This window comes from Rousettus aegyptiacus, unplaced genomic scaffold, assembly GCF_014176215.1.
Source record: "Rousettus aegyptiacus isolate mRouAeg1 unplaced genomic scaffold, mRouAeg1.p scaffold_m13_p_4, whole genome shotgun sequence".
Taxonomy (NCBI): domain Eukaryota; kingdom Metazoa; phylum Chordata; class Mammalia; order Chiroptera; family Pteropodidae; genus Rousettus; species Rousettus aegyptiacus.
Window position 1 is genome coordinate 42,969,774 of NW_023416307.1, and position 27,015 is coordinate 42,996,788.

The window sequence follows — 27,015 nt, forward strand, 5'->3', positions numbered from 1 at the left end:
ATGTGGAGTGCAATAGTTGAGTTACTCTGGGTAAATTACTTATCTTCCATTTCTCAGTTTCCTCATTTGTAAAATGGGAATAGTAATGGTATCCACAGAGTAGGGCATGGTGAGAAGTGATGTATATTTGTCACAAGCCCTATTGCAGTCCTTTTGGGCATATTCTTCCTTGATTATTTAAATAATACTATGAGAAAGGCTCAGTTTTTATTAGCTATCTTTTACAGATAAAGAAACAGTGTTAGAGAGTTTAGTAACTTACCCAAGGTCACGTACTGGTGAGAGGCAGTTTGGATTCTTGCTCAGATCGCTCTCAAACCAGAGCTCTTAATCTTAATTTCTAAGCTATAGTCAGTGCTTAGCATTTAGCTAGCACTAAATAAATGGTAGCTGTTACTGTTATGATTGCTAAGTCTCTCACCCAGAGAGTTGAAGATTCTGTTACCACTTCTGCAACTGGTTGAAGATCACCCCTACTATCTCATGAGCAGCAGTGGCTATTTTTGGAAGGCCCTCATCACCTACAATAGATCTAGACTGACAGTTGCACTGCTTTTGTTTTAACTGGTTGATTTTTGGAAACCAAGAGAGAGTAGTGATTTTATCTTCTTAGAGGGCAAATTGTTCTAAGCAGATACAGTTGATGTGAAGATCTGGGTCTGCTGCACTCCTCTGATGTCTGTGCGCTGAACCCAGACAAAGGTCTCATGTCCCAGCAGCTCACACATTGAGGGAATGGCAGCAAACCAGCATTCACAAACAAGAGGCATTATCCAAAGGGCGGGAGACTGCCCATACTGTTCCCTGGGAGGCTCCCTAGAAAGAACCTTTTCCATCAATGATACCTGAGGAAGCATAGACCTCTTAAAAGCTGGCAACCCCTCCTCATACATACATTCATTCATTCATTCATTCATTCATCAAATTGTTATTGAGCGCATACTATGTGCCAAACACTCATTTATTTGGGCATGGATGATAATAGTGAAAAAGGCTGATGAGGTTCTTACTTTTGGAATTTACATTTTTAGTAGAAGGAGACAGAAGGTAACCAGATAATATGATTGCAAGCATAGTTACAAACTCTCACGCCACAAAGGAAACTTACGTGACATGAAAAGAAGAATAGCTATCAGAGACATTTTCTGACTCTACCAGGAGGCCGCTGCGGAGCCAGTTCTCTGAATTCATAAGGGGAACCTTGAATTTTTTGACAAAGGACAGAATGGCATCTCTCACTTTTGTCCTGTCAAGCATGCCCACAGCCTGCTTGCATTCCTCCTGGTTATGAAAAACTGGGATTCCCCCAGCTTGAACCCCAGGCCTTCAAGGGAAGATTTCCTCCTACTTCATGAGATGAAGCCAGTTTATGACCACTGAGGCTTCCTCTTAGTTCTGTTAATGCTGCATCTCCTAGGAAAGGCTTCAAGGCCAGTTCAATAATGTGTATCAAGTTGATACACAAGGTTAAAGTATATTTTCAATATTGTCCCCAACAGTTTTGTCTTACTTAATTAACATTATAAGAATAATAAAGGAAGTCAAACTGAAAGATGAGAATTCATCTCTTAACAGTTTGTTCAACAGTTGTCATGTCTCAACCATGTACAGTTTTTCTTGATATTTGTTTGTGCATAACTTTTATTCATGATGATAACATTTTCTGTTTCACTTTTTAAAAAGCATTTTCTTTCCTGTTGCTACTTAAATTCACACACAATTATACATATTCGATAAGGTGGATATACTACCATTTAATTATTTCCCTGTTGATTAAAACTTAGCTGTTAACTTTAGGTTTTTTGCCATTATAAATTATTTTGAAATTGAAAACAATTTTTCTTTTTGCATGTGCATATTGCTTTATAAAACTCATTCTTTATCCCATTAATCCTCTTTCAGTCCTCACCACAACTGTATAAAGTAGGGAGTCATTTTACATGTGAAGAAACTGAGATGTAAACTCTTTGTTCTTTGAATTATTTGTTTAGTTTTATTTTGTAGAAGTATGATAACTTGGTTAATAGTCATGAGGTCTTAATTTTATGGCGTGACATTAAATTCATTTTTATTGCTTCCTCAAAATATACCAATTTCATTACCATCTGTCCAGCAGTGAGTATTATCATTGTGAAAACTCCTGGCTAATGTAAATTTTATATACCTTATATATCTTAATATTCCAGTTGCCTCTTTTGAGTTTCTCTAAAGATTAATCATAACTTAACAGGCTTGTTAATTGTATTTTCTATTTTGTGATTTGCCTGTTCATGCTGATTGCCTGTTTATTTTGAGAGGCTTTTACTGCATTAACCCTTTGTATACCTTGACTCTTGTTTTCCTTTTTTATTACAGTATTTTTTTTATTGCATAGAAGTTGGAATTTTCATGCAACTGGCTCTATTAAACTTTTCCTTGTTATTTTTCTACATTCCATCAGAAAGAGGAGCTGTCAAATAGAGAATTATAATTTAAGCTTTTAAAAATTATATTTTTATAATAATATTTTTCCAAGTCTAAGAGTTAATGCATGCACAATTTAGAAATTTTAGAATATATAAAAAATTACAAAAAGTGAAAACATTCTACCAACCAGGGTGTATTTTTTTAAATCCTTTTTTGTCCTCACATACATATTTTTTAAAAAATAGTTTTTTTTTGTATTCAGATAGTATATTATATATAGTTTATAACCTATTTTTTCAGTTAACATACTGATTATTTAACCATTAAATATTTTTTGATAATAAATACTTTTTTAGAAATCTGTGTAGATTATTTTGGGATGAACTGACTCCTCTCTCCCTCAGATTTCTGTTTATATGTCCCCAAACCTGTAACTAAACAATTCTTTCTTCCCAGATTGATATTGATACTTGCTTTATCTTTCCAATCTGTTCTTATCTAGTATCAATCTATTTCCAAGCTGTTTGTGCTGTTGGTGGCTGGGTCACTGCACTTGTAATAGGCTCTTGTCTCTCTTCATTGGAGCCCTTAGGCTTCCTGGATTGAGCCATAGCCTGGGCCAGGGCCCACAGTGGAGACTAGCAGAGGCGCCTTTCTATCTTGTTAATTTTTAACGTTGCCCCTACAGGAAAACAGCTCTTAAGTCCTCTTTTTTTTCTTCCTTTGCAGATGTTTTTTCATCATCCTGAGAAAAATGAGCCTTGGCCGCCAGACCCAATAAAGCGAATATCCTCCCATGGAGAATAGTGCTGGGTCCTGAGGACCTAGAAGGCCTATAGCCCCAGGTGGATTAGCCAGAAGCAGGTAAGAAGCCCCTGGAGGTGTGGGCTCTGGAGGCAGCAAAGGGGTACATTCCCGAATTAAAAATGGTGTGGTGGCATGTGCTGGCAAGGAGTCACAGGGTCTTAATGTCTGGCTGTAACTTTGCTGTTTCTTTTGTGGACTTTTAAAAGTTCATTCAGTGAGGGCTGGGGATAGGTGGTTTGCCAATTTCTATACACTGTCAATATCATATTTGAAGTTATTTTGTAAATCAGTCCACCTTTTTTGAGCCCCACTATGCGCCAAGCCCTGCATTTGGGACTGTGCATGTAGTGGGGGGTAGACTGAGATGGGAGCCTTACTTTGGCTGGGATTTTCTTTCTGTGGATTCAGTGTTGACTTGTTCTCTGCAGGTGATAATGTGAGTTGTTATCGTATTCTTCTAGAAATCTGGTGCAATGGAAGGATTCATTGATACAGTCCCATTCGTTTAGTAATCCTTTATTGAATGCTTGCTTTTTTTTAGGCACTGTGCTGGGCAATGGGGTTTCAGAAATAAGCCAGGAGGAGTTTCTATTTGGCGAGGGTCAGTGTGAAAAGCAAACATTGCCAAACACTGGGTGCGAATAGCATGAGCAAGAATAGTGCTGAAGGGAGGTGGGCGCCAAAGGTGGTCAGAAGCAGGAAGATCATGCTGTCCGATTGCCAGGCAAATGGACTAAGGGACAGATTGCAACAGTACAAAGGCCTAGGAGCTTAAGAAGTCAGTCCGGGATATAATAAGAACATTCAAAGCTTGGCGTGTTTTCCCAGAAAATTTGGGGAGGAAAATTTGCTATTCTTTTCTTTCAGTTTGGGCTGCTTAGATAAAACTGCTTCAGTCCCTGTCTCTTTAGAGCTGCTTCAAGACCCTTTCATGAAGCTCTTAAGTGTCTATGACCAGAAGCTCCAGCCAGCCGATGGACTTTGGGCATCATTAGAAGCCCTGATTTGAGGATTCAGATGAATGTCCTGAGCCTGCGATGGTGCCCAGGGCCTTAGGCTGAGGCTGTCTTAAAGTTGCAGGACCGTGTTGTGCCTGGGTGTTTGGCTGAGCTCTTCTTTCCTGGGAAACTCAATCTTGGAGAGCAGGTGTTAGCAGGAAGCTTAGCAACAGCTCCTTCTGAGCCTCAGCTCTTTATACAATGAATCAGGTCTCACCTTTCTACTTCCTATTTCATTTCACTCATCCACATACAAGTTAAGTTCCAGTTCCACCGTTTCCAAATCGCTGATGCAACTTTGAAAATTATTAACATTTAAAAACCTGAGTTTTTCAGCTATAAATGTAGGTAATAAAATTTGCCCTACTTATTTCATGGCCTTATAATGGGTTTCATAAATGAATAGTAAACTGCGCCCATGGGTAGTGGGTGCTGTGGCTCTCATGGTGAGGGTGGTCCTTCTGTGATTGTCTGGTGACTGTGCTGTCTCTCTAGTGACTGTAATTTCTGAGTCTTGTTTGGTCAACACTGACGTTTTACTGTTCTTTACCATAGATGCTTATCTTTTTAGTGCAAAGACCATGAACTTTGAGAGTCAGAGAGACCTGGGTTGGAATACTGATTCCAGCACTGATTAGCTATTGACTTTGGAGAAGCCCTTGTAACCCTGCTAAAGCTCAATTTCTTCATGTCCTCAAACAGGGGTATTTATTCCATATCTATCCCATAGTGTTTTAGCAAGAAATAAATGTTGTTAGTAATGTATCTACTATATATAGTAGGTTCTTAAATGCTACTCTCTCCTCTATTCTTCAGCTGTCATAGTCATGCATTAGCTGTGCTGGGTGTCTGAGGAAATCGAGTTACTTAGTTTTCTGATGATGCAACGAGCCCTCTCTCTCATTTCTTAATCTCATGTTCGAATTCTCCCTCTGTACATTTCATCACTTTCAAAACTTTAGCAGACCAAGGCAGGAACCCATCCTCCCCAGAGCCACTGGTTCCTGTGGTCTCAGGTGGTGGGAAGCACTGTCTGGTTGGTACTGCCAGTGGATTCCAAGAATGGTCTGGATGTTTCTTAAAGAGTCTCAGGTGAAGGACCAGAAGCTCAGGTTGATGAATCACGATCAGTGCTCCACTCTGTCATTGTTCACTGTCCCATATCACCTCCACATGGCCCTCATCTGAGGGGCTGCTCTCTGGTCTCTACACAGAACACCTCCTGTGCCCTTACATTTACCTCATTCAAGGCCTGATAACACCATCCTCGTTTGGTCCTCCTATCGCTGTGAATTGGGTAAGGAAGAGATGATTACTCTGCAGAAACTTAGGTACAGAGAGGTTAAGAGACTTGCCTAAAGTCACCAAAAATGGGGATGAGAACCCAGGTTTTGTGAATACCCCGTCCAGTTCTTTTATCACCGTATACCTGATATCCGTAGGAGCGGGCTCCATGGGAGGGGACTGTAGACTTCTGTGGGATGATCGCTTAGACTCATTACAGCAAATAAACCCAGTTATTTAGGAAATAATTTAATGTTTTCCAAAAAATACAGACATTGTTTGAATTCAAAGTGCTTTCATTTTTCCATTCAGTTACACAATAAATTCTGGGAAAATGAAGTAGATCTTTACCCTGATATAAGGAGGACTATTCAGGCTCTGTTTGCTTTGTAAAATTTATTTACCAGAACTTTCAACACTTCTGTACAGGATGTAGTAAGAAGGACATGGACTATGGAATTTAGTGCACTTGGCCTGGAACCTCAGTGATATCATTTACTCAGCTCAGCACTACTCAGAGCATCAGGTGTCTAGTTTATAAAATGGAGCTTATAAATGACTAGTGATGGTCAGGGCATTTCTGAACAGCCCATGAGATGCCCTTCATATTAGACTGTCGTATACATGGTACTCGCTGGAGCTATATGTCACAGAGCTGCACTGTGACATTATGGTGAAGCCCTTGTAACCCTGCTAAAGCTCAGTTTCTAAGCTCAATAGCTAATCAGTGCTGGAATCAGTATTCCAACCCAGGTCTCTCTGACTCTCAAAGTTCATGGTCTTTGCACATCATGGTGACATTAAATGAAATAAACATCTGTGTGCTTAATGTACCTTTTTTTCATTTCCTGAAATTGTCACTAGTCTGTTACCTTATCAAGATTTGCTATCCTTTATTGTGAAATGATTCATCTTCCTGTTGCTTGATAGCACTCTTACAAGGTGCTCCATAAATGTTATGTTGCGAAACTCCCCTTTGCTCTTCTCACATAGAAGTCCAACACCACAACCTTACAGAGATGCATCACAAAGCTATGGCATTGTCTATGGTGAGAGGTCTCTTTCTGGCAACTTTAAAAGGATGCTGGGCCCCTTAGGATTTTAGTGAGTTTGGGTTCTTAGAAGGTAGACCAGTTAGCCTGCTTCTCCTTTTCTTCTAGTTTTTCAAACATACATGTCTTCATTTAACAGATAGGTCCTAGCAACTGAATTATGTGTGAGATGTGATGCCTGATCTCAAAAAACTCAGAGCGCAGTTGGGGAGCTAGACCAAGACAAGAGGAAACTAAGATTCAGAGTGTAAAAAGGAATAGCGGAGAACACAGAGAAGAAAGGAGTCTCTGAGGACAGCTTTCTATGTTCAAAGCTCAAACTGAGGGTGATTTTTTTTTTTTTTTAAGAGGTGCAGAACTGGTGAATGGTAGACTTGGACTGGAGTTCAAATCTCATCACTCTAAATCCATTGCTCCGCTCATCACCCTGCCTCTTCCCTATTATACTTGCATATTTTCTTTATGTCATTTTTTGCCTGTCTTACTTTTTTTTAGGCTTGTTTTCCTGCTCAGAACAGAGTGGCTTCCTTGAATGAATCTTTCATTATGATTCACACCAGCCTGAAAAAAAAATTAAGCTACTGTGTGCTAGCCTTTCTCCTGTTTGCAGTTATTTGTATGTGGAAAGAGAAGAAGAAAGGGGGTTTCTACGATACCCTTAAATTGGAAACCAAGGTGATGAGGAGTTTGGAAAAACTGTCCATAGGGTTTGGTTCCCAGCCTGTACCTTCGAGCAGCACCCAGGATCTCCACAGGAATAGCCAGGCCCTCAGCAGTCGCAGGGAACAAGTCAAGACCAAGCTGGAACCCTTCTTCCAGGTGTGGAACAAGGACAGCTCTTCCAAAAACCTTATCCCCAGGCTGAAGAAGATCTGGAAGAATTATCTGAGCATGAACAAGTACAAAGTGTCCTACAAGGGACCAGGGCCTGGTGTCAAGTTTAGTGCAGAGGCCCTGCTCTGCCACCTCCGAGACCAAGTAAATGTATCCATGGTAGAGGCCACAGATTTTCCCTTCAACACCTCTGAATGGGAGGGTTACCTGCCCAAGGAGAAAATTAGGACCAAGGCTGGGCCATGGGGCAGGTGTGCCGTTGTCTCGTCAGCAGGATCTCTGAAGTCCTCTCAACTGGGCCAAGAAATAGGTGGGTTCTGGGGTGTTAAGATTATTATCTGAACCACTAGTGATCATTTTGAGTAGCTGGGCATACAGGCAGCACTAGAGACTGTGATATATCTCTGTGGACTAGCAGAGCCGGCCCAGGTTAGTGTTTTTCGATTGTCCATGAGCCAGAGGTGCCACAGGGCAAGCTAAAAGAGTAGGGATCCAGTTTCCCAGGATCTTTATCAATTAGAATAGCTTTATTTTTATTTGTTTTAAATATTGGTATTCTACTTAAGATTTCATTTTAAAAGAAGTTCTACTGATACAAATAAGCAAAACACTGTAATTGACATTGAAAATAAAGTATAGATATCTATTGTACCTTCAGTTCCTGAAATTTGCAAGTTACCTCTTCTGACCTCAACTACCTGGGTAATTTTCAGCTTTCCTGTTTGAAAATAATGATTAGAACAGAAATTCTGAATATCAGTACTGTGAATGAACCACCTTCAAGAGTTCATGAATCCCTAAAATTGCATGCTGAAATATCTGTGATTAGGTGTGCATGATGTGTGTATGTGTGTAAGTCAGTGCATTTCTTCAGAGTGAAAGTCCATAGCTTTCAGTTGATTCCCAGAGGGGTTCGTGACCCAAAAAGGTTAAAAAATCACTAGTCGGAATGTATCAACTTTCTTTTCTTGAAATCTTATAGTTCATAAAGATAGAAATCCTATCCGTTCTTATAAACATGCATACAACACAGAATTACAGGTTTGCTTAATACTCTTTAGTGCCCCTATTTTGAGAGAATGTATTTTCCATTATTGTGAAATGAATCAGCCTAAAGAAAGCAAAGCACAGGAAGCCTTGCTCCCTTTCAGGCTCTGGAAGGTACTGGAACAGGTGAGGTCATATGTCTCCTTTTTTATTTCTTGCATATGACTTCCAGGAAAAATAGTCTGAAACCAAGCACAGGCTTTCAAAAGTAGAAAAGTAGAATCAGATTGGAATCTGTAGAGCAGAAAGAAGTGGTGAGATCACATTTTGTACCTCCTCAACTAAACAGCACTTACCAATAAAAGCTGCCAAGATAACCAGCCCCACCTTTCTCTACTTTGGCTTTTTTGGTTTCTTTAGGACTTTGTTTTCTAGAAACTACATGTGGTTGGTTTTTGTTCATCCATAATGGAAGTACATTTCTTTCTTCCTCTTTTTTCTCTACAATGGTAATGTTTAGAATATTCCAAGTTGTTAGCTGATTCTCCTCTTCATGTCAAGTTATCATTGTCTGCTTGGCTGGGACTGTGTTAAAGTTTAAGGCAGAGCCTGATACTTCTATAAATTGGAGCTATAATCTTTATTTTTATGTACTTTATAAAAGTTTAGTGATTTAAGTAAACATTAATTAAAATAATCTTAGAGTGCAGTTCTAATTTTAAATATGTATTTCCATGGAAAGACTTTGATCTAAGATATAATAAAAATTTCACATTAGTCTTTAAATGTTCTACCTTTTATAGGATATGTCCTCTGGGCATTTGGTCTAATAAATATTTTAAGGAATTCATTCATTTTTTTTATCCATTCATTGATTCATCAAGTATACTAAAGAGGAACATAAAAAACTACATATAGTCTTTATATAGATTATAAAGAGGGAAGGGAAAGGAAAGGCCTTTTTTTTAAAGACCTGTGAGTATTAGGTAGCTCGCTGGGCCCCTAGCCTTTCAACTATACCTGGATTTTGTGCAACTTATCCCCAACTATTGAACATAGCAGATGGTTTCAAATTGTTTGCTCTCACCAATAGTACTGCTGACAAGGTTTCAGTGACTACTACTGCCCTCGCAAGGGGAAATATCCTCAGTAATGAGGATAGAGAGAAAGTAAGATAACTTATGGCTATGTCTTTGTCCATTGCAAAATCGTGTCCCAGAGATGTTGTGATAATGTGCCATGTCACTAACAGTCCCACAGATCAGCCAATGGTGGACTCAGTCACTTTCAATTATTTTTGATACATATTTTGATACATGTAAACTATCTTAGATTTGTTTTTAATTTTCATTTCAAACAATAGCATATTTTTTAAATGTAACTAACTAATAAGAGTGATGTTTTTTTTGTACCTGGTGTGTGTCTAACATGTCTTATTTGCTCTTTTCATCCTCCCAGCATTCCTGGGTGGTAGGTATTATTATTGTTTCTATTTGATGAGCCAAGTATTGAGGCTTAAGGAGGTTACACAATGGTGAACAGAAGACTGGGCCTTGAAACCTGGTCATTGACTCAAAGGCCCCATACTTAGCTTTTCTGCTCTTGTGCCTCACAGTGTTTGTTAAGATGTATCCCTTATCAGGTTAAAAAAAATCTTTTGATATTCTTACTAACTTGCTCTCCTAAAGGAAAGGAGAAGAGCATTCTGAGTTGGGGCAAAAGCAAGGGGCAAAGGCTGCATGGGAAACAGTACAGAGTGTGTTTGGGCATCACAAATAATCCTGGGATGTCTGTTCTCATGGGGTACAGAGGGCTGACAAATGAGATCAGGAAGGTGGCCTCGGGCTCAGCTCTTAGAGAATGTTGATGGTCATGATAAGAACTTTGGGTTTCATTCTTTTGGCCTTGGTGGGCCCTAGAAGTCTTTTGAGCAAGAGTGGTGGGATTCTGTCCGTTTTGGAGAAGTTTCTCAGTTCTCTGAGTCCATCTCTGTTGGGACTGCTATATCATCTCTTTTATCAGGGACTGTAGCCACATCCAGCTGAGATGGCCCAGCACTGTCTGAGCGGAGGTAGTGGTGGTAGAAAAAACAGGTCCGATTTGAGAAGCATCATGAGATAGAGGACACAGAACTTGGTGTCTAACTGGAAATGACCTTGATTGAGAGTCAGGAGCCAGAATTTCTGGCCTGAGGGCCGGCTATAGCATATCACCCAGGAGTGGCTCTGGAGAGAACAGGTTCTGTCTGGGATCCGCTGCATCTGAAGTATTTGCCGATTTCCCTGGATAAATATCTGTGCAGTTTGGTATTTGCTTCTACAGAAGGGTCAGAGTGGCAGATCAGATTTAGTAGTTACTTGTATTGAGGTGATAGTTGTAGTCTAGAAAGAAGGGCTGATGAGAAAGCCTAGAGAAAAGTTTACATTTAAAGAACAGGCACAAGCAAAAAAATTCAGAAAGGCCAGTGAGAAGGGCTGGAGGAGAACCAGGAGGGGACCATGTGATGGAAGGCAAAGGGGGACGGAGTTTGGGCAGGTGGATCTTTTGGGCAGAGTGAGGACTAAGAAGACACCCTTGGATTGTGGAGTTCAGAAAGCATGACTGTGTATGCCAAGATTCAGCAACCTTTTCCGGTAAAGGGACACGGAGTAAATATTTTTGGTTTTGAAACCATATAGTGTCTCTCACAACTACTCAACTTCTCTGTTTGTGATGTAAAAGCAGCCACAGGCAGTAGGAAGTGAATGGGCCTGGTCGTGTTCTTGTAAAACTTTTCAGAAACAGAGGATAGGTCAGATTTGGCCTGTGGGCCATAGTTTGGCAACCCTGAACTATATATTTAGTTTTGTTAACTAGAATCAGAACGTAGTCTTCCACAAATGGTTATATGATTTATTAAGCTAATTTGAAAATATAAAAAATGTTTGGTTCAAATTGTGATAAAATTTCTTTCATTATAATTTCTAGCAATTGAGAGTTACTATATCTGGAGACAGTGGATTTTGTTGTGTTCACAAATTTACTAATGAGTTGAATCTGTTGCATCTTCTAGGCATGCAGTTGTATCATGTGCATATATAGTGGTGCGTTATTTTTTACTTTCCTAATTTGCAGCTTTTTCTGTTCTCTAATTCTAAGTTAAAGGGGAGTGGTGGCCCTGTTTTTTACAGCAAGGTTTGTTTGCTGGGATCCTAGCAGCTGTGGGTTTCACCTTGTGATTTCCCGGAGGCCTATTTGAGTTTGAAAGCTTTTAAGCCTCTAATGGCAACGGGTGGTTTGGTAAACAAGGATCCTATCTCCTTTCTTCATGAGCCCAATTTAGTGGCCTGTCTTACAACTTTCTTCTATGATTGATTTTTTTTCTTAGAATTAAATCCAAACTTTATATCTGGCCTCCACAGCCTGTGTAATCTGGTTCCTGCCAACCTCTTTAACTGTATCTTTTATTCTTCTCCTCACTTGTCTCTAGCTAAGTCTTTACTCTCTCCTTGTGGTCTTGACACTGTTGTGTACTCTGGCCGAAATATACTTCCTTGGGCCCTTCCCATGCCCAGTCACTCTTTGGGTCTCAGCTCAGAGGCATTCTTTGAATCATCACTCTATCCGAAGGAGATCCTGCAGGATCTCTGTAACATAGCCCAATTTATTAATCACAGAGTTTAGAAGGATCTGCATTTCTAGTGTGACTATTATTGATCACTTTTGAAATCAATGACTGATTCTGACAAGATTTGTTGCAATCTGAGTTGTGAAAGATGTACTTAAAACCTTATTTGCAGTTCAGTGTGCCTGCCCTGTAAGCTGATAAAGTTTGGACTATGCACATGTCTTGCAACTTTCAAATGTTTTTGATAAGATTTTGTCATAGGATTGAAAATAGGGTTGTTTTTGTGAATGAGATGTTTAAATTCCTGAGGTTTAGTACATACGTTACAACCAAGAGGGAGAATTTTATCCCTTAATTCTGTGGGTATTCATTCTCCGTTCAGATCATCTTGTATTGAGCCAAATGCCCACCTCCCTTCCTTTCCTTCTTTCTGTTGAAGCCCCTTTGCGGATGAAGAACTACCCAAAATAAACCCACACAGAGAGAAAGAGATCCACGGAGGACTGGGCTGACCTTCATATCTGCAGATTTCAGTGGTGAACCTTAAACTTGCTTGGTCAAGTAAGGTTGGGATAAACTCTCATAGGATCACAGAGGCTTAGGGCTGGGATGGATCTTAAAAGCTATCAGTTCCTTTCCGCATCAATTGCTGCTCAATATCTACAAGTCTTCTAAACTCTGCTTAAATAGCTGCAAGGATAGGGAACTAGAACCAGGACGTGAGAAGTTTAAGATATTCTGTCTGATCTTGGCTGGATTTAGGATATTGTTTCTAACAAAGAGCTTTATTATTTTTAAATGAAAAATATGGGGGTTTAGTTTAGTTCTGTGACCTTCTGTTCCATCTCTGCCTCCACCAGGTTTGTGAAGCTTCCTGGGCTTTCGGTTCCTAAATGGAACAGTTAGGGAGTGGTTTCATGAATCCCTCCCATTTGCTGAGCACTGCAAAATTTTCATAGTGCTGTGGGATGCTTTGCACTTGTGGGTTAGAGCAAGCTTATGAGAGTGTCTTCATTTTTCTGACAGGGATAGAAGTATGGCCTACTGGTAACACCAAGACAGTATTTGGTTTTGCTGCTTTCATAACTGGAATAGTGATTCCACTGGCCCTGTTCACTTTTCTGCTATGGCTGGGCATACTGGTGTTATTGAATGGATTTTGGGAATGCCAGTATATGGACCTCTTTAGCCTGTGTAGTGGCCAGACAGGTGGTTATCTCTCTATAAACTTTACCCGATTGCATTATACAAACATGATAATTTCTTCCTGTATACCACAGTGGGATAAAAATTGGGAAGTATTATTTGCTTGCCCCTCCCTTTTCTCTTGCTTCTCCCTCCACACCTTTCTTTCTGCATATTGCTGGTACTCACCACCTCTTTTCTTTTTCCTTGTGGTTAATAGATAATCATGACGCAGTCCTAAGGTTTAATGGAGCACCCACAGCTGACTTCCAACGCGATGTGGGCACGAAAACCACCATTCGCCTGATGAACTCTCAGGTAAGATTTCTTATGTGCGGATAGGGTTGTTTTGAGGAATAAGTGAGAAAATGCATGCCAGGCGCTAAGTACCTGGCACATATGTCGGTAGACGTTAGCTACTCTAATATGTAAGTGTACAGACACCGAGATGAGTGTGAGGATACAATAATAAGCAGAACAAACTTGGTCCTATTCTTGTGTCGCTAACAGATACTATCAAATAATCATACAAAGAAATTTAACATTTCAACAGAGAACTACAAAGGAGAGGGCCAAGGTGCCACCAGAGCCCATAAAGGAAATTTTCCTTAGGGAGGGAAGTCAGAAAAAAGCAAGGAGGTAATGCTTAGCTGTGTAGAAAGAGAAGGAGAAAACAAGAAGGGTGAGATGAGCTTTCTAAGAAGAGGCAAAGGATAGGTAAGGTCGTGTGTGGAAGGGAGCAGGAGTACAAGGGCCTAGGAAGAGATAAGTGTATGTGGGGGTATGTGTGGTGAGAAATGAGGCTGAAGGCAAGAAGGAGCCAAGCCATGGGGCTGCATTTGGTTTTCTTCTTTGTGGCATAACCGAATTTGCATTTCGTAAACATCCCTGGCTTCCATCTGATCAGAAGCCCTGCACTGGACGGAGAGACACAGTTTGGAGGCTTTTGCAGGGCTTGGATTAGAAATGCCGTTAGTTGCACCAGAACCTTAGTTCCCTTATTTGTAAAAGGAGAATAAGAAAAATTACCAAGCAGAGTCTTTGTAGGATGAAGTGAGATTACTAAGCATGGAGCATTTCACTCAGAGGCTGGTACGTATCAACTGCTCTGTAAATGGTGGCGATGGTCACTACTGAAGCTCGAAGGCCTGCCTGTGTCTGTTGGCAAATCACTGTGCCCTCCCAACTCCCAGGCAAATGGGCCTGCTGTCTTCCAGCAGGAATGGTCAGCTTGCTTGGGGCTGCTTGCATGGTTCCTAGCAGAAAGAAGCTGAGACTTCTGTTAAAGGGTAATTTTTAGGAAAAAAAATAATATCATGACTCATATAGATATAAACATGAACACATGGTAAGAAGTCTATTTTATTCATAGGAGAGAACCAGGCAGATGTTAACACTAGTTCAGAGGAAAAGTCAAAACAGTACAAATTCTGAATAAAAGAATAAAATTGTTTTTTTTCTATGAGGTGGACAGGAGGAGGAAGGGAAGTCAATTGAAACTACTGGGCAAGATTGAGTAAGCTTGTATGTACTTAGCTGCAATTTTCAAAGAGTTGTAAAGTAGGTTCCATAGAATCAGAATCTGATAGGAGAAAGGGTATGCTGCAGGCAATGCTTAGTTTTTCACTGAATATGCATTTTTTCCCTACACTTTCACATTGTTCTGTGATCTCCACAGCTGAGAGAAGGGTGGCCATTTTCTCAGGGTACGCTATCCATGCTCAATAAAGTCTTTCCTGGTCCTCCTCAGGCACACTGACCCTCCTTCCTCTCCTTCCATAAGTAGCACTACACCTCTGGGCTGTTCTTTAACACCCTTGTCATTGGCAGCTCTGTGACAGTGCTTCTTGAGATACTGAACTGTGACTGATAACTTCCTACCATTGCCCTTTCTCATCTTGATATCCTAGGAAGCCGACAGTCTATCCTGTCTATCTGTTGTCCTGGTTGGTTATCCCAGCTATTTTGTGTCTGTTTCTGTGAATGAGCAAACTGAGTCCCCACCACTGCATATACGGAGCAGCTGGTACCCAGAAGTCACTGAAGGACTAGTCGTTGCTTTGGTAAATTCTGCCTTCAAGTAGCTTATTCTCTTCCTAAATGGAGAGCTCTTCCTGACAGCATTTGTCTTCTGAGGGTTGCTGGGCCCGAGTTTGTTCACTTCGCCACCCCTGCTCACATGGCACAGGACAGGCTTTTTTGCATCTAGGCTGTGGCAAATTCACAGGAAACAAAAGGGTGATTTTCTTACTGAAAGAAGATAGCTTTTTATAGAGAACGGTGTCACACTGTGAAGTTTCAGCAGATCTATTCAGGCATGTATGTGCCAGCTGTTATGAGATTCAACAGGAAAGCTATATATAGCTATATATATTTAGCTGTATATAGCGAAATGTGCATCTTTAAATAAACTCGATTCTGACTTTAAGTGTAGGAAGGTTTCTTGAGACTCGGTTGAGTCCCTGATGTGCCCAGTGGGCCTGAAGGAGAAGATAATGGGGTAAGAAGGCCCAGTGGCCTCCTTAGAAGCTCTTGTACAGTTTGTGGAAAGAAAACCTATGTTCTGTGCATGGTCATAGTGTGTGCTGACTAAGTTTTAACCAAGACATTCTCAGATCACTTAATGGGGCTTATCCTGAGATAATAGCTAATGCTACTTATTAAATTCTTCTACTATCTAAGGGCCATGCATATCTTATTTCATTTGATCTTCATGACAACCCTGTGAGGTGTGATTATCAACCATTATTTTATACAAGGACACCGAGGCTTAAAGAGTCTATAGTCTACCTCTGGTACCTCGTATTTACCAAACTCTTTGCAGAGATGTTGTATTGTAACGTTGCATACCTGAAATTATGTAAAGTTATTAAACAATGTTAGCCCAATAAATTTGATAATAAAAAAACGAGTTTATGTGAGTTGCTCTGGGTAGTGCAGAAAGTATGTAATAGCCATGGAATTTGGGTCCAGCTTTGTTTTTCGGCAGTACTATAAATCCCCTAAGCTCCAATTTCCCTTCTTAAGATGCTGACAGATGGGTGTCTGGATAGGTGGTGGTGGGTGGGGTATTTTTCATCAACACAGATATAAATACTGCTAGGGTGAGCTGGGTGATTTTGATGGAACACCCTTGATATAGTATTTTAGCATCATGATTTGGGAGCTAAAATTTAGACACAATGAATATAATGAGTTCTAGGACTTTTTTATTTCGGCCAGCAGGAACAGTCTAGGTTGCTGATATTTTTCAGAACCAGAGAAGCTGTAACTTGATATTGGACTCAGCTTATTTCAAAGCTCTGGGTCATATGTGTTTTTTAACATGCCAGAGCTGCTCTCAGTCTTTTCCTTGTGTGGCCCATGCATTGGGTGTGCAGACAGCTGCCCAGATGCCATTCAGTCGAGCAAATAAGCTCCCATAAGACTCTGCCTTGTATGTAGGAAGAACAGGAGAATGTAATGGTCTCCTCCCCTCAATGGCTTCAGTTTAGTTGAAGAGGAAAGACCCCACTCCCCTACTAAGGTAGTAAAGGTACAGTGCAAAAGCAGAATATATTCTTTTTCTATGAATTTGACGATTTTAGATACCTTATATAAGTAGAATCATGAAATATTTGTCCTTCTGTGTCTGGCTTATTTCACTTAGCAAAATGTCCTCCAGGTTCATCCATATTATTGTATATGGTAGAATTTCCTTCTTTTTTGAGGCTGAGCAATATTCTATAGCAATGCATTATTGAACGGTGATTTCTAGGGGCTGGGGTGAGGCAGAGATGGAGAGTTGTTGTTCAATGTGTATGAAGTTTCAGTTGTGCAAGATGGATAAGTTCTAGAGATCTGCTGTACAACTTTGTGCCTGTAATTAACAATACTGTGTTGTGCACTTAAAATATTTTTAAGAAGATAGATATCACAATTCATGTTCTTACCACACGCAAAAAAGCAGAGTGTACCTCAGTGTGGGATTTCCCAGCCTCCAGAACTGTAAGAAATAAACATCTGTTGTTTAAGCTGTCCAGTCTGTGGTATTTCCTTATAGTAGCTCAAACTGACTGAAATAATACCTTAGTATGTATTTCCTAAGACTATCGTCTGATGCAATCAAAGTACAGTTATAAACTTTTTCCACATATATTGGTGTCATACTCTAATCTGTCTGCATTCCACTTTGTTAATTGATGTAATAATGTCTTTTATGGCATATATTTTTTTTAGTACAAAATCCAGTTCAGGACCAAGTATTGTATTTAGTTGTTATACCTCTTTAGTCTCCTTCAATCTAGAATATTTCCATAGCCTTTCTTTGCCCTTTAAGACATTAAGATTCAGCTTTCCACGCCATCAAGTTGGCACTCACAATTCTACTGTAGACAAAGCTTTCCCTTCTCTTCCTCCATTTATTTCCCCCTTCCTTCTCTCTCTCACTACCTTCCTTCTTTCCTGTTTTTCTCTATTTATTATTGGTAAAAACTCATAGATTCCTATTTTTTTCAGTGGTTTATAATTCATTCCTGTTCTGAATTACTTTGGTGTTCAAATTGTCTCAGATTTGGCCATTGGGAGCTCCTTCAAGCTGGCTCTTGTTGCCCTGTGACGGGCATGCTCTCATCATTTTTTCTTTTTTAACACTCCTGTTCCTTCTGGCATAGCAAGATTATGTTCCAGTTCATTTTGTACCTATCTGTTGTGTATTTAATAGTTCATCTTTGCTAATTCTATCCTGAATGTACACACAGAGCGCTTTGGATCAGAGACAGATTTCTTATTTAAATACCTTACAGCAAATGGTAAATGCATTACTCCCTCTTTGCCCAAATCCTTATTTGTAGGGCAATGCAATGAGAGCCAAGTTAATTATCCTACATGAGTAGCAAGATAATCTATATGCAAGGCACAAAATATAAGTGATTTTCCCCCCTGCTTATTTAAAGCAAGAGGTAGCTATCCTCTTCCCCTCTTGAAAAGGGTCCCTTTCTTACTCCAGCCCTTTGATATACAAATAAACTCACCTAAAGATGTCTCTAAGCTCCCGGCCTCTTCCTGCTCCAGTTTTCCAGGTCTCTTGCAATATTTCTATATTTACCTAGACATAGTCTGGGCTATAACCATTTGGCTTCTTGGGGAGATAAGAAAAGTTTTATTATATTTTGGATTAGAGCAGAACAATTAACTAAACAAGATTTTATTCTCATGATGTATAAGGAGTCTCAGGAATCTAGGGCATTTTATAGGAGCATTGAAAGATCTGGGGAGGTTTTATTTCCCCGTACCAATGATTTGTCATTTTTTCCCAAGGAGCTCTGGTTCTTTTAAGTAAAAATGGTACTAAAAACCAAGTCTGGGCAGTAGGAGCATTCATGCCTACTGAGGTTTCTGCTTTTTTGCCCTTTTAGCAGGTAGAGCTAGGAAATGTATGCATGCATATACACATACATATGTATACCTATATATCAACAATACATATATATATATGTATTTATCATTTACATATATAAATGCACATCTGCATAGACACATGCATAGACATGCAAATATGCCTATTTCAGAAGTGATAGATTCAAATTGATACCTCCAACCAAATTCAGTGTATCCACAAAGAAAGTATTCCTTGCCCTTCCCCTTCTGTATTTGTATTCCGCCTTCTTTCACAGTGAGAAGCCTGCTTCTAACAACTTCAGTACATTCATTTGTTTGCTCTAATTTATAATACATCTATAATAGTTTGCAAATGGCTTTACATATCTGCACATAAAACAAACCTACTAAAGAGAGTTCAGGATGTTTGTAGTTCTCATCCACACCCGGCCCAAGACTGAGGTTATATAATCAAATTATATGTACCTAAGTTACCTGGATCAGTCCTGCCTTCAGTTTCTCTTCACTGTAAATAAGTTTCACAGCTTATTCTGTCAATCTTTTGCTTGGACATTATGTACTTTCCAACATTTGCTTCTTCTAATGCTTTGTAGTTTTTTCGATGATGTCCTGTGATGCTAGGCCCTTCTAATTTGGAGTTTGTGGGGGTTCCAATTCGTGGTTCCCTTCTCTCAGAGCACCTCCTGTCCAGGTTCAGTTTATAATGACCAGGCCTGCCCTTAAGGCCCAGAGCCTCCATATAATTTTTAATATCTATTCAAGACCCTTACCACCCCCTTGTCTGTCTTCCTGTAGCACTAACTTGAATGTTGCCTAGTATAGTGGGAAAATATCAGACGGACCTTAATTTGCATCACAACTCCATCCCTTCCTAGCTATGTAATCTTGGCCAGTTACATAACCTCTTGGAGCTTCCTTTTCATACCCTGTTTGGGGCTTGGAAATATGAGGAATAAACGAGAAGGCATTGACCTGGATCGTTGTGTGAGTTTTACAAAACCACTAAGTCTAGACACTTTAGTTGAGATATACTGATATGTGTACACACACACACACACACACACACACACACACACACACACGGAGGGAAGGTGTATTAGTTTCCTAGGTCTTCTATAACAATATACCACAAATGGGGTGGCTTAAACCACAGATATTTGTTTTCTCACAGTTCTGTGGGCCAGAAGTACAAGATCAAGGTGCCATCAAGGTTAGGATCTCTTCCTGGTTCATGGATGGTTGCCTTCTCTCTGTGTCTCCACATGGCCTTTTCTCTGTGTGCATGTAGTGCATGAAGAGAGAGAGCAAGTCTCTTCCTTTGACATTAGTCTTATCAGTTTTGGGCTCCATCCGTATCACCTCATTCCACCTCAGGTAACTCCTCGAAGTCCCTAACTCCAGTATAGCCACATTCGGGGCTAGGACTTCAACATATGCATTGGGGGAGAGGGGTGCACAATTCAGCTCATAACAGGGGAAAAATACCAACATATTCACAGTGGTAATATCTGAAGAATGCAATTATGGATGGTTAGTATTTTCTTTTATATATGTGTGTGTGTATGCATTCTTTTCTTGTACTTTCTGACTTTTTGCAGTGAGCATTTATGACTGGAAAGGTTACTTTAAACAGGTTGCTAAACAGCAACACTCCAAGTCCCTGGTGCAGTCTTTTCCTGGCAGGTGTTCCTTGGGGATCTGTTGCTCTGGCAATGATTTACTCTCCTCACCATGAGATCCCCCGGGATCCCTGAACTCAGGTCAGACTGCATGTAGTTAAGTACCAGGTACATTTGAGAGGAGCTTTGTTCTCTCCCAAGTCCCTTCTGCTGCAGTTGGAAAACTAGCAGACTGAGATATTGTATGGGCACAGCTGGGTACCTGGGCAGGGCCTATAGGAAGGTAATGTCCTATAAATAAGCCATGTGAGGCATAGAGAGAGGAAGTGACCCACCTAAGACTGCAGAGTGAGTTAGACACAGTCTCCCAATTCCCTGAGTAGTTTTGAGGCTTTTTTTTTTTTTTTTTTTTTTGAGAAACTCTTTGAATCTCACATAAAGGGCTACCAGAGTCATGTTCATTTAAGGTTGAGGGGTGCTTTATAGCTTCTCCCCTTTCTTGATCTCAGCCCTTGTTACTTTTTGTTTCTCCTTTCAGGGAGAAAACTAGCATTTATATTTACCTCTTCTCAGTTTCGTGGGTTACTTTTTCATTTGGCTCAAGTAGCTCAAGTGAATGACATTTGCCCATTGTGTACAGTGAGAACTAAAGGTGGCCCAGATCTTGAGAGCATTCTGGCTTGATTAACTATCTTGTGGTTTGTGAATGCAACCCTGTGGAAACAGAAAGAACACTAGTGGAAGCTGACCTCCTGGCTGTGCCTCAGACTCACCTTGAAGCCTCAGAGAGTCTCTTCTCTCTGGACCTCAGTTTACTCATCTGAAAATGATGGATTTGGATGTAGTCTCTCGAGGATGTTCCAGTTGTGACACGCGACAACTCAGACAAAAAGCAAAATTCTCATGAGACTTCCATACCCTTCATCAAGGGCTTTCTTTGCCATTTCCTTGGAAGAGCCATTGTGTGAGGCAGTATGGTGTGTAGAAGTGTGGACTCTGGACTCGAGCCATACAAAAGGGCTTCAGTTCAGACTACCCAGCATACTAGCTATATGGCTTGGGCAAGTTACTTAGCATCTCTGAGTCTGTTTCCTTATTTGTAAAATTGGGCATATTAATAATTGCCTCCTAGGGCTACAATAATGATGAACTGAGATAGTGGATGAAAGCACCTGGCTTGGAATAAGCATCATTAAATGGCATCTGTCGTTATTATTGCTGTTATCCTTTGTCATAAAGGTGAAAACTTTGTGTATCTCTCTTGGAATACACAAATCCTGGGAAAGTCTCAGGGTGCCAGAAGATGTTGCCACTGGCTTCCTGCCTGGAGTACCAAGAAAATTTCTGGTGAAGGGCTCTGGCAGGAGGAGACATTTATAAAAATCCCAGTTATCTCTAATCCTCATGAGTATATGTAAATCACCTGGCATCAGTGCTCTGCACAGAAAAGCATAGCTCAAGAAAAGATTTATGCTTTTAATATGCCATCTGGTTTTGGGGAGATGAAGTGGGATGGGGGTAGGGAGTGAAGCTGTAGAATTCTGTCTTGGAAGACATGTATAGAAAAACGAGAGGGAGGCCCACCGTCCCCTGGGCCTCACTGTCATCAGCTCAATCTTTAAAAGCCCCATCTGCCAGGATGCCTGCTCTGACTTTGGACTACAGCATTTAATGTCTGTGCTGTGAGTTATAGTGTCCCCATGGAAAGAGGATAGATAGAACCTAAAGTTGGAAGACATGGATTCCATTCCTAGTTCCTACGGCCTCTCAGCTGTAGAAGTCTAGGCCATTTGTCTCATCTTCGCACTCCAAATTTCCACTCCACCCACACAGGCACATACCAGTTGCTCTTCTGTGTTCTCACTTTCGGAAATAGCCTGAGGTCCAGGAGTCACCCTTGACCCCTTTTTCCTTCACTTTTAACATCCAATTATTCTGCAAGTCTACAACTGACAGTTGTAACTCTTTTTCTTTATTCTTCAATTATTTCTTATTTAGGTGACAATAGCACCATCCATCTGGTCTCCTTTTCTCTAAAAACTCTAGTCTGTTCAGATCCTTCTTGCTTAAAAGCCTTCACTGGTCCCAAAATCTGCTGAAGAAACCATAAGTTCCCTGGCATGGCCCCTGCTTACATTTCTCTGATCTTTTCTAGCTCTCCCTTTGCATCTGAGCCACAACTAAAAAACCTGCAATTCCCACACAAGCTACTCACTGTACTAACTAGAATTAGGTTTGGATGCAAACGACAGGAGTACCCTTTTAACACTAGGTTAAAATAAAAATGTGTTTCTCTCTCATGTGAAAAAAAAACCCAGAAGTCCAGAGGCAGACATTTCACAGCTGATATGGTGTTCTAGAGTGTCGGCAACCCAGGCTTCTACTACCTTGTGCGTTTGTCATTCTACCATGTGACTTCTACTTCATGGTCCAACATGACTGCTCAAGCTCCAGCCATCACATCCACTTTAAATTAGTAGAAAAGAGGAAGGAACAAGGAAGAGCTTGACCCTGGCTTCAAGGACACTTCCTGGAAGTCACACTTGCTTACCTACCATTGGCCAGACTTGTCACATGACCATACTTAGTTAGTTCCAAGAGAGGCTGGGAAATTTCCATTTCAGGTAGTCTTTATTTTAAATAGCCATGTGTTGAGGTAAACATCAGAAGTGTTATTACCAAGGAAGAGAGAATGGCTATTCGGCGACACCTACCTGTCTCTGCCACATACTCTCACATCTGGAGATTTGAACATATTGTTTCTTCTGTCTGGGACAGCTACCCTCTTGCTGTCACATTCTCCTGGCTTGGCTTATTCTCATTTGTCCTTTAACACTTACCTTATGGCCATACTAACCCTGGCACCATGTGACTGCACCCAGTACAATCTAACAAACCCTGGTTAAGGTGGGCCCACCACCAACATTTCTTGTCTCAAAGATATACTGAGGAAATGGGATTATCTTCTCCAGGCTCCCAGGGCCTTTCTACATCTGGAAGAAGCTATGGAGATGAGGCAGCCCAATGACCCTAGAGGCTCATGGTAAATTGCTGTTTCTTGGGTTATACATAGACCATCACCTCCCATAGATCTTCTTCAGCTAGCACATTGGTTAGGTCTCTTCCTTCTCGATGGTGAGAAATTGAGGTGGGAGGGGATTACCATTTTAATTCTTGGTTTCATTTTCAGTCAGTTCTTGATATGATTTGTAATTTGTTCTCAGTTTCCACCTGTGAAACATCACCCACCTGCTTTTTAAGGTGAACAGCTGATGGCTAATCTCATATATTAGTTTCGGCTTTCTTAAGAGGGACCTGACTTTTTTCATTATAAGCCTTCGGAGTCCGTTTTCTGTCTTTCTCATTCATTTCTGTACCCTATTTGATGAGTATGAAGGCCTAGAGAGATTACCCAATTTGCTCACAGTCACCAATAAATTAGCTACAAAGCCAAGAATTGAACTCAGGTCTTTCAGTATCCAACTCTAGTATCTTTCACCCATTGCTATCACATTTCTTATTTTGATAAGTAAGTTGATTAACATTTCTGTGCATAATTTTCCCCTTGAATTTGGATTCTCTTAGGATAAATGCCAAAAAAAGAAATTGCTGAGTCAAAGAGTATACATACTTTTAAAGGATGTTAATACATTCTGCGAAATTGATTCAGCAAAGTTTTCCTATGGGGTCTTATCACAGTCACATTTTACCTAAGTGGGTTTAACTACCACAGGCCAGTCTGGGAGCCCAGGAATATGGAGATGGAGAGGAGAGGAGTCGTGACCGGTCCCCAGTAGGTCTCCTGTGAGCATTTCACCAGCATGGAGAGATTCTCATGATTTAAGATGCACGTTTTGCATATACCATAGCCCCTGCACACAAACCAATACTTCATTTGGTGCTCGACCACAGACATAGCCATCTTTTCCAATGCCGCAGAAACCACTGGCTGGCTGTGTTGGACTTATGAGAGGTACTATGTTTCTATCATGGTGTGTAAATGTTTGACAGCTAATCTCATATATCAGTTTTGGCTTTCTTAAGAGGGACCCAGCCTTTGGGGCCTCTTTTCTGTCTTTCTCATTCACTTCTGTACCCCATTTGATGAGTATGAAGGACTATGGAGATTACCTGATTTGCTCACAAATTAGCTGCAAAGCCAAGTGTAAATACTACATACTGGACCTTATAGGAGATTGAGGGACTTCCAAAGATTGTTTAAGGTATGCGAGATTCTGACTTTAAACCCTACCCCTTTAATCCCCACATGAGGTATGACTGTAGGGTATACCTGAGCCGCATTCATTGTATGCTTGTCCCATTAATCTCAAAGTTTGAGTGGAACCCTTTTTACTTTATGGCTAATCAACTATGACAAAAGGCTCTTTCAGGTCCACACAGTTTCAGTGGCATCTTCGCCTTCTTCTCACTAAAGTTAAGTGCGGCACCAAAACTTGCAAACCACATGGTGCTCTGAGGCCTCAGGTGATACTTGTGACGCATCAGTTATTACTACAAGCCAAATGTTTACACGTAAATGTCCAAGTGACAATTCATCCATTTCTTCCTGCAGTTAATCACCACAGAAGGGCGCTTCCTCCAAGACAGTTTATACAATGAAGGAATTCTAATTGTGTGGGACCCATCTGTTTACCATTCCGATATCCCAAAGGTAAGTGGCTGTCCATGGGAAATAGGGATTGAGTCTCCTGTTTGCATATAAATTTTCCTGAGTTTCTGAGTTTTTTAAGTCATGGCTGACCTGGGCCATCCCTGAGGACTGGCAATTTCAGATTTAGGGCACCCTACTTCATATGGACCAACAGTTCAGAAGTATTCCTGTTCTATACCAGTGTTCTTCATTCCCTATTCTGCATTACCGTGTACTGGCCTTCTAATTATAGTATATATCAGGGGTGATAATGGCTGGACTTCTCACCATCTGGGGCGGATCGTATTCGCTTAATACAATTATTCCTGATGAGTTATCAGCAGGAGTAGACAGTAGTTACTATTCCTCCTATAAATAATGTTACCGCACTTGTCCCATACTTTGTTTCAAGAATTCTTCTCGTTTAACTCTCATAACAAGGTAAGGAAGTATATATAAGTATGATTTCTCCCATTTTAAAAATGAGTAAACTGGAATGTAGAGGGGAAGTCACCTGTCCCAGGACTTAATTTACTAAGCACAGGACCAGATATGCAATATCATCTCATTCAGGGAAGGAGACAGGAGTCTCAGACCCGCCAGTCTCTCAGCCTCTCTGGAATGGTCCTTTCACTGTTTCCCATGCATGCCAGTTAGCCTCTACCTGATGTGGGCTGCAGTGGCCACAGGAGAATAGCTTTAGGAAGGATAGAGAGCACTGTTCTTGGGACATTGCATTCTTAGTTGGCCACAGTAATAGCTGACAGACCCTGGTGATCCCTCGCATCCTCACTATCTCAGTTTCCATAGTTTTGCACTGATCTCTCTTAGAATTGGAACTTTCCCAGGTCAGGACAAAGACTCTGAACCCACAGATGTGGCAAGCTGTGTCCCAATTTTCACCCCTTTAAAAATAAAAATGAGAGGTGGGCTTAGATAGTGCTAGGGGCCCCTTTCAGCACTGTTATAATTCCAAGATTCTGTGATCTTACAGTCAAATTATTTCAGGGTTACCAATCTCAAAATTCCCTGTGAGCACAGGCTACATGCTAGGTCCCCTCTGCTACCAAGTGAGAGCTGTGATGGGGAGGAGAAGTATGGAATCTGCTCTGAGGAAAGGGCTGTGTCTCAGAATTCTGCCTTGGTCCTTCTCTACCTTCCCCTCAGGGTCCTTGGGTGAGGATGACTGCCTTGGGGGCAGCAGTGGCACTGGCATATTTCTCTCCCTGAAACCATTTCCTTCTTTTTCAGTGGTACCAGAATCCTGACTACAAATTCTTTGATAACTACAAGAGCTATCGTAAGCTACATCCTGATCAACTCTTTTACATCCTCAAGCCCCAGATGCCTTGGGAGCTGTGGGACATCATTCAAGAAATCTCCCCAGAGGAGATTCAGCCAAACCCTCCATCCTCTGGGATGCTTGGTGAGTCCATGTCTGGGGGAAAGACCTCCTGTGTTTGTTTCCAGAAGAGATTAGCTTTCTTCTGGGGTCTCATTCATTCATTTGTTCATTCATTTATTTGTTTGTTCATTCATTCACTAAATAATTACTAGGCTTTGGCTGTGTTTGTGCACTGTGCCAAGTTCTAGCTAAGATACAGAAGTTAATAAGATAGAACTCTTATCCTTTAGGGTGTTCATTGAGAGAGTTCAATCAGATGTCTGAGGCAACATTGAATTTGTACTAGGAGAGAGTGACCACCCTGGTGCCATACGAGAGAGAACTCTGTCGAGGTGGACAGTCCAAGAGCTTCCTGGAGGAGTAGCTTTGGATCAGGCCTGTGAGAGGGGCAGATTTGGCAGGCGGAGATAGAGTAAAGGGAAGCACAGACAAGAGAGAAGGCTGGAAAACAGGAGGAATAGGGCTGGGACTGTGATGAGGTGAGTGAGGCACTTGTCTCAGGCAACAATTGAAGGGGTTGCCAAGAATTCAGTAGCAAGAAAAATAATATCTTAATACAATATCTTTTAAAACATCACAATGTAAAATTTTATGATGAATGAAATAGCAAAATTTTAAATAAGGACAAGATCAGTAATAATGTCATGCAGAGCCATATTGGAATCTGAGGAAAAAGGAAGAATTGATAATACTTTATTTAAAATTTCAAAAAAAATCATCCACCCTAATGAACACCCTAACCATGGCCCTAGAAGAATGAGGCGTGGAGTTTGGGCTGCGGTCATAAATGGAGCTGTGGGA

The 27,015-nt window shown here is 40.8% G+C and overlaps 1 protein-coding gene across 9 annotated transcripts in view; it reads left to right on the plus strand.

Moving 5' to 3' along the window:
- Positions 1-27,015, plus strand: part of ST6GAL1 (ST6 beta-galactoside alpha-2,6-sialyltransferase 1) — a 109,054-nt gene that overhangs the window by 60,730 nt on the left and 21,309 nt on the right. For 8 of the 9 annotated variants that reach the window (XM_016136280.2, XM_036218495.1, XM_016136271.2 and 5 more), the window contains 5 exons: positions 3,136-3,270; positions 7,043-7,691; positions 13,381-13,478; positions 24,732-24,830; positions 26,061-26,235. In XM_016136280.2, coding sequence (XP_015991766.2) covers positions 7,094-7,691; positions 13,381-13,478; positions 24,732-24,830; positions 26,061-26,235 — 970 coding nt within the window. In that variant the 5' untranslated portion in view covers positions 3,136-3,270; positions 7,043-7,093. The remainder of the gene's footprint in view (positions 1-3,135; positions 3,271-7,042; positions 7,692-13,380; positions 13,479-24,731; positions 24,831-26,060; positions 26,236-27,015) is intronic. The other variant, XM_036218496.1, reaches the window with a different exon arrangement.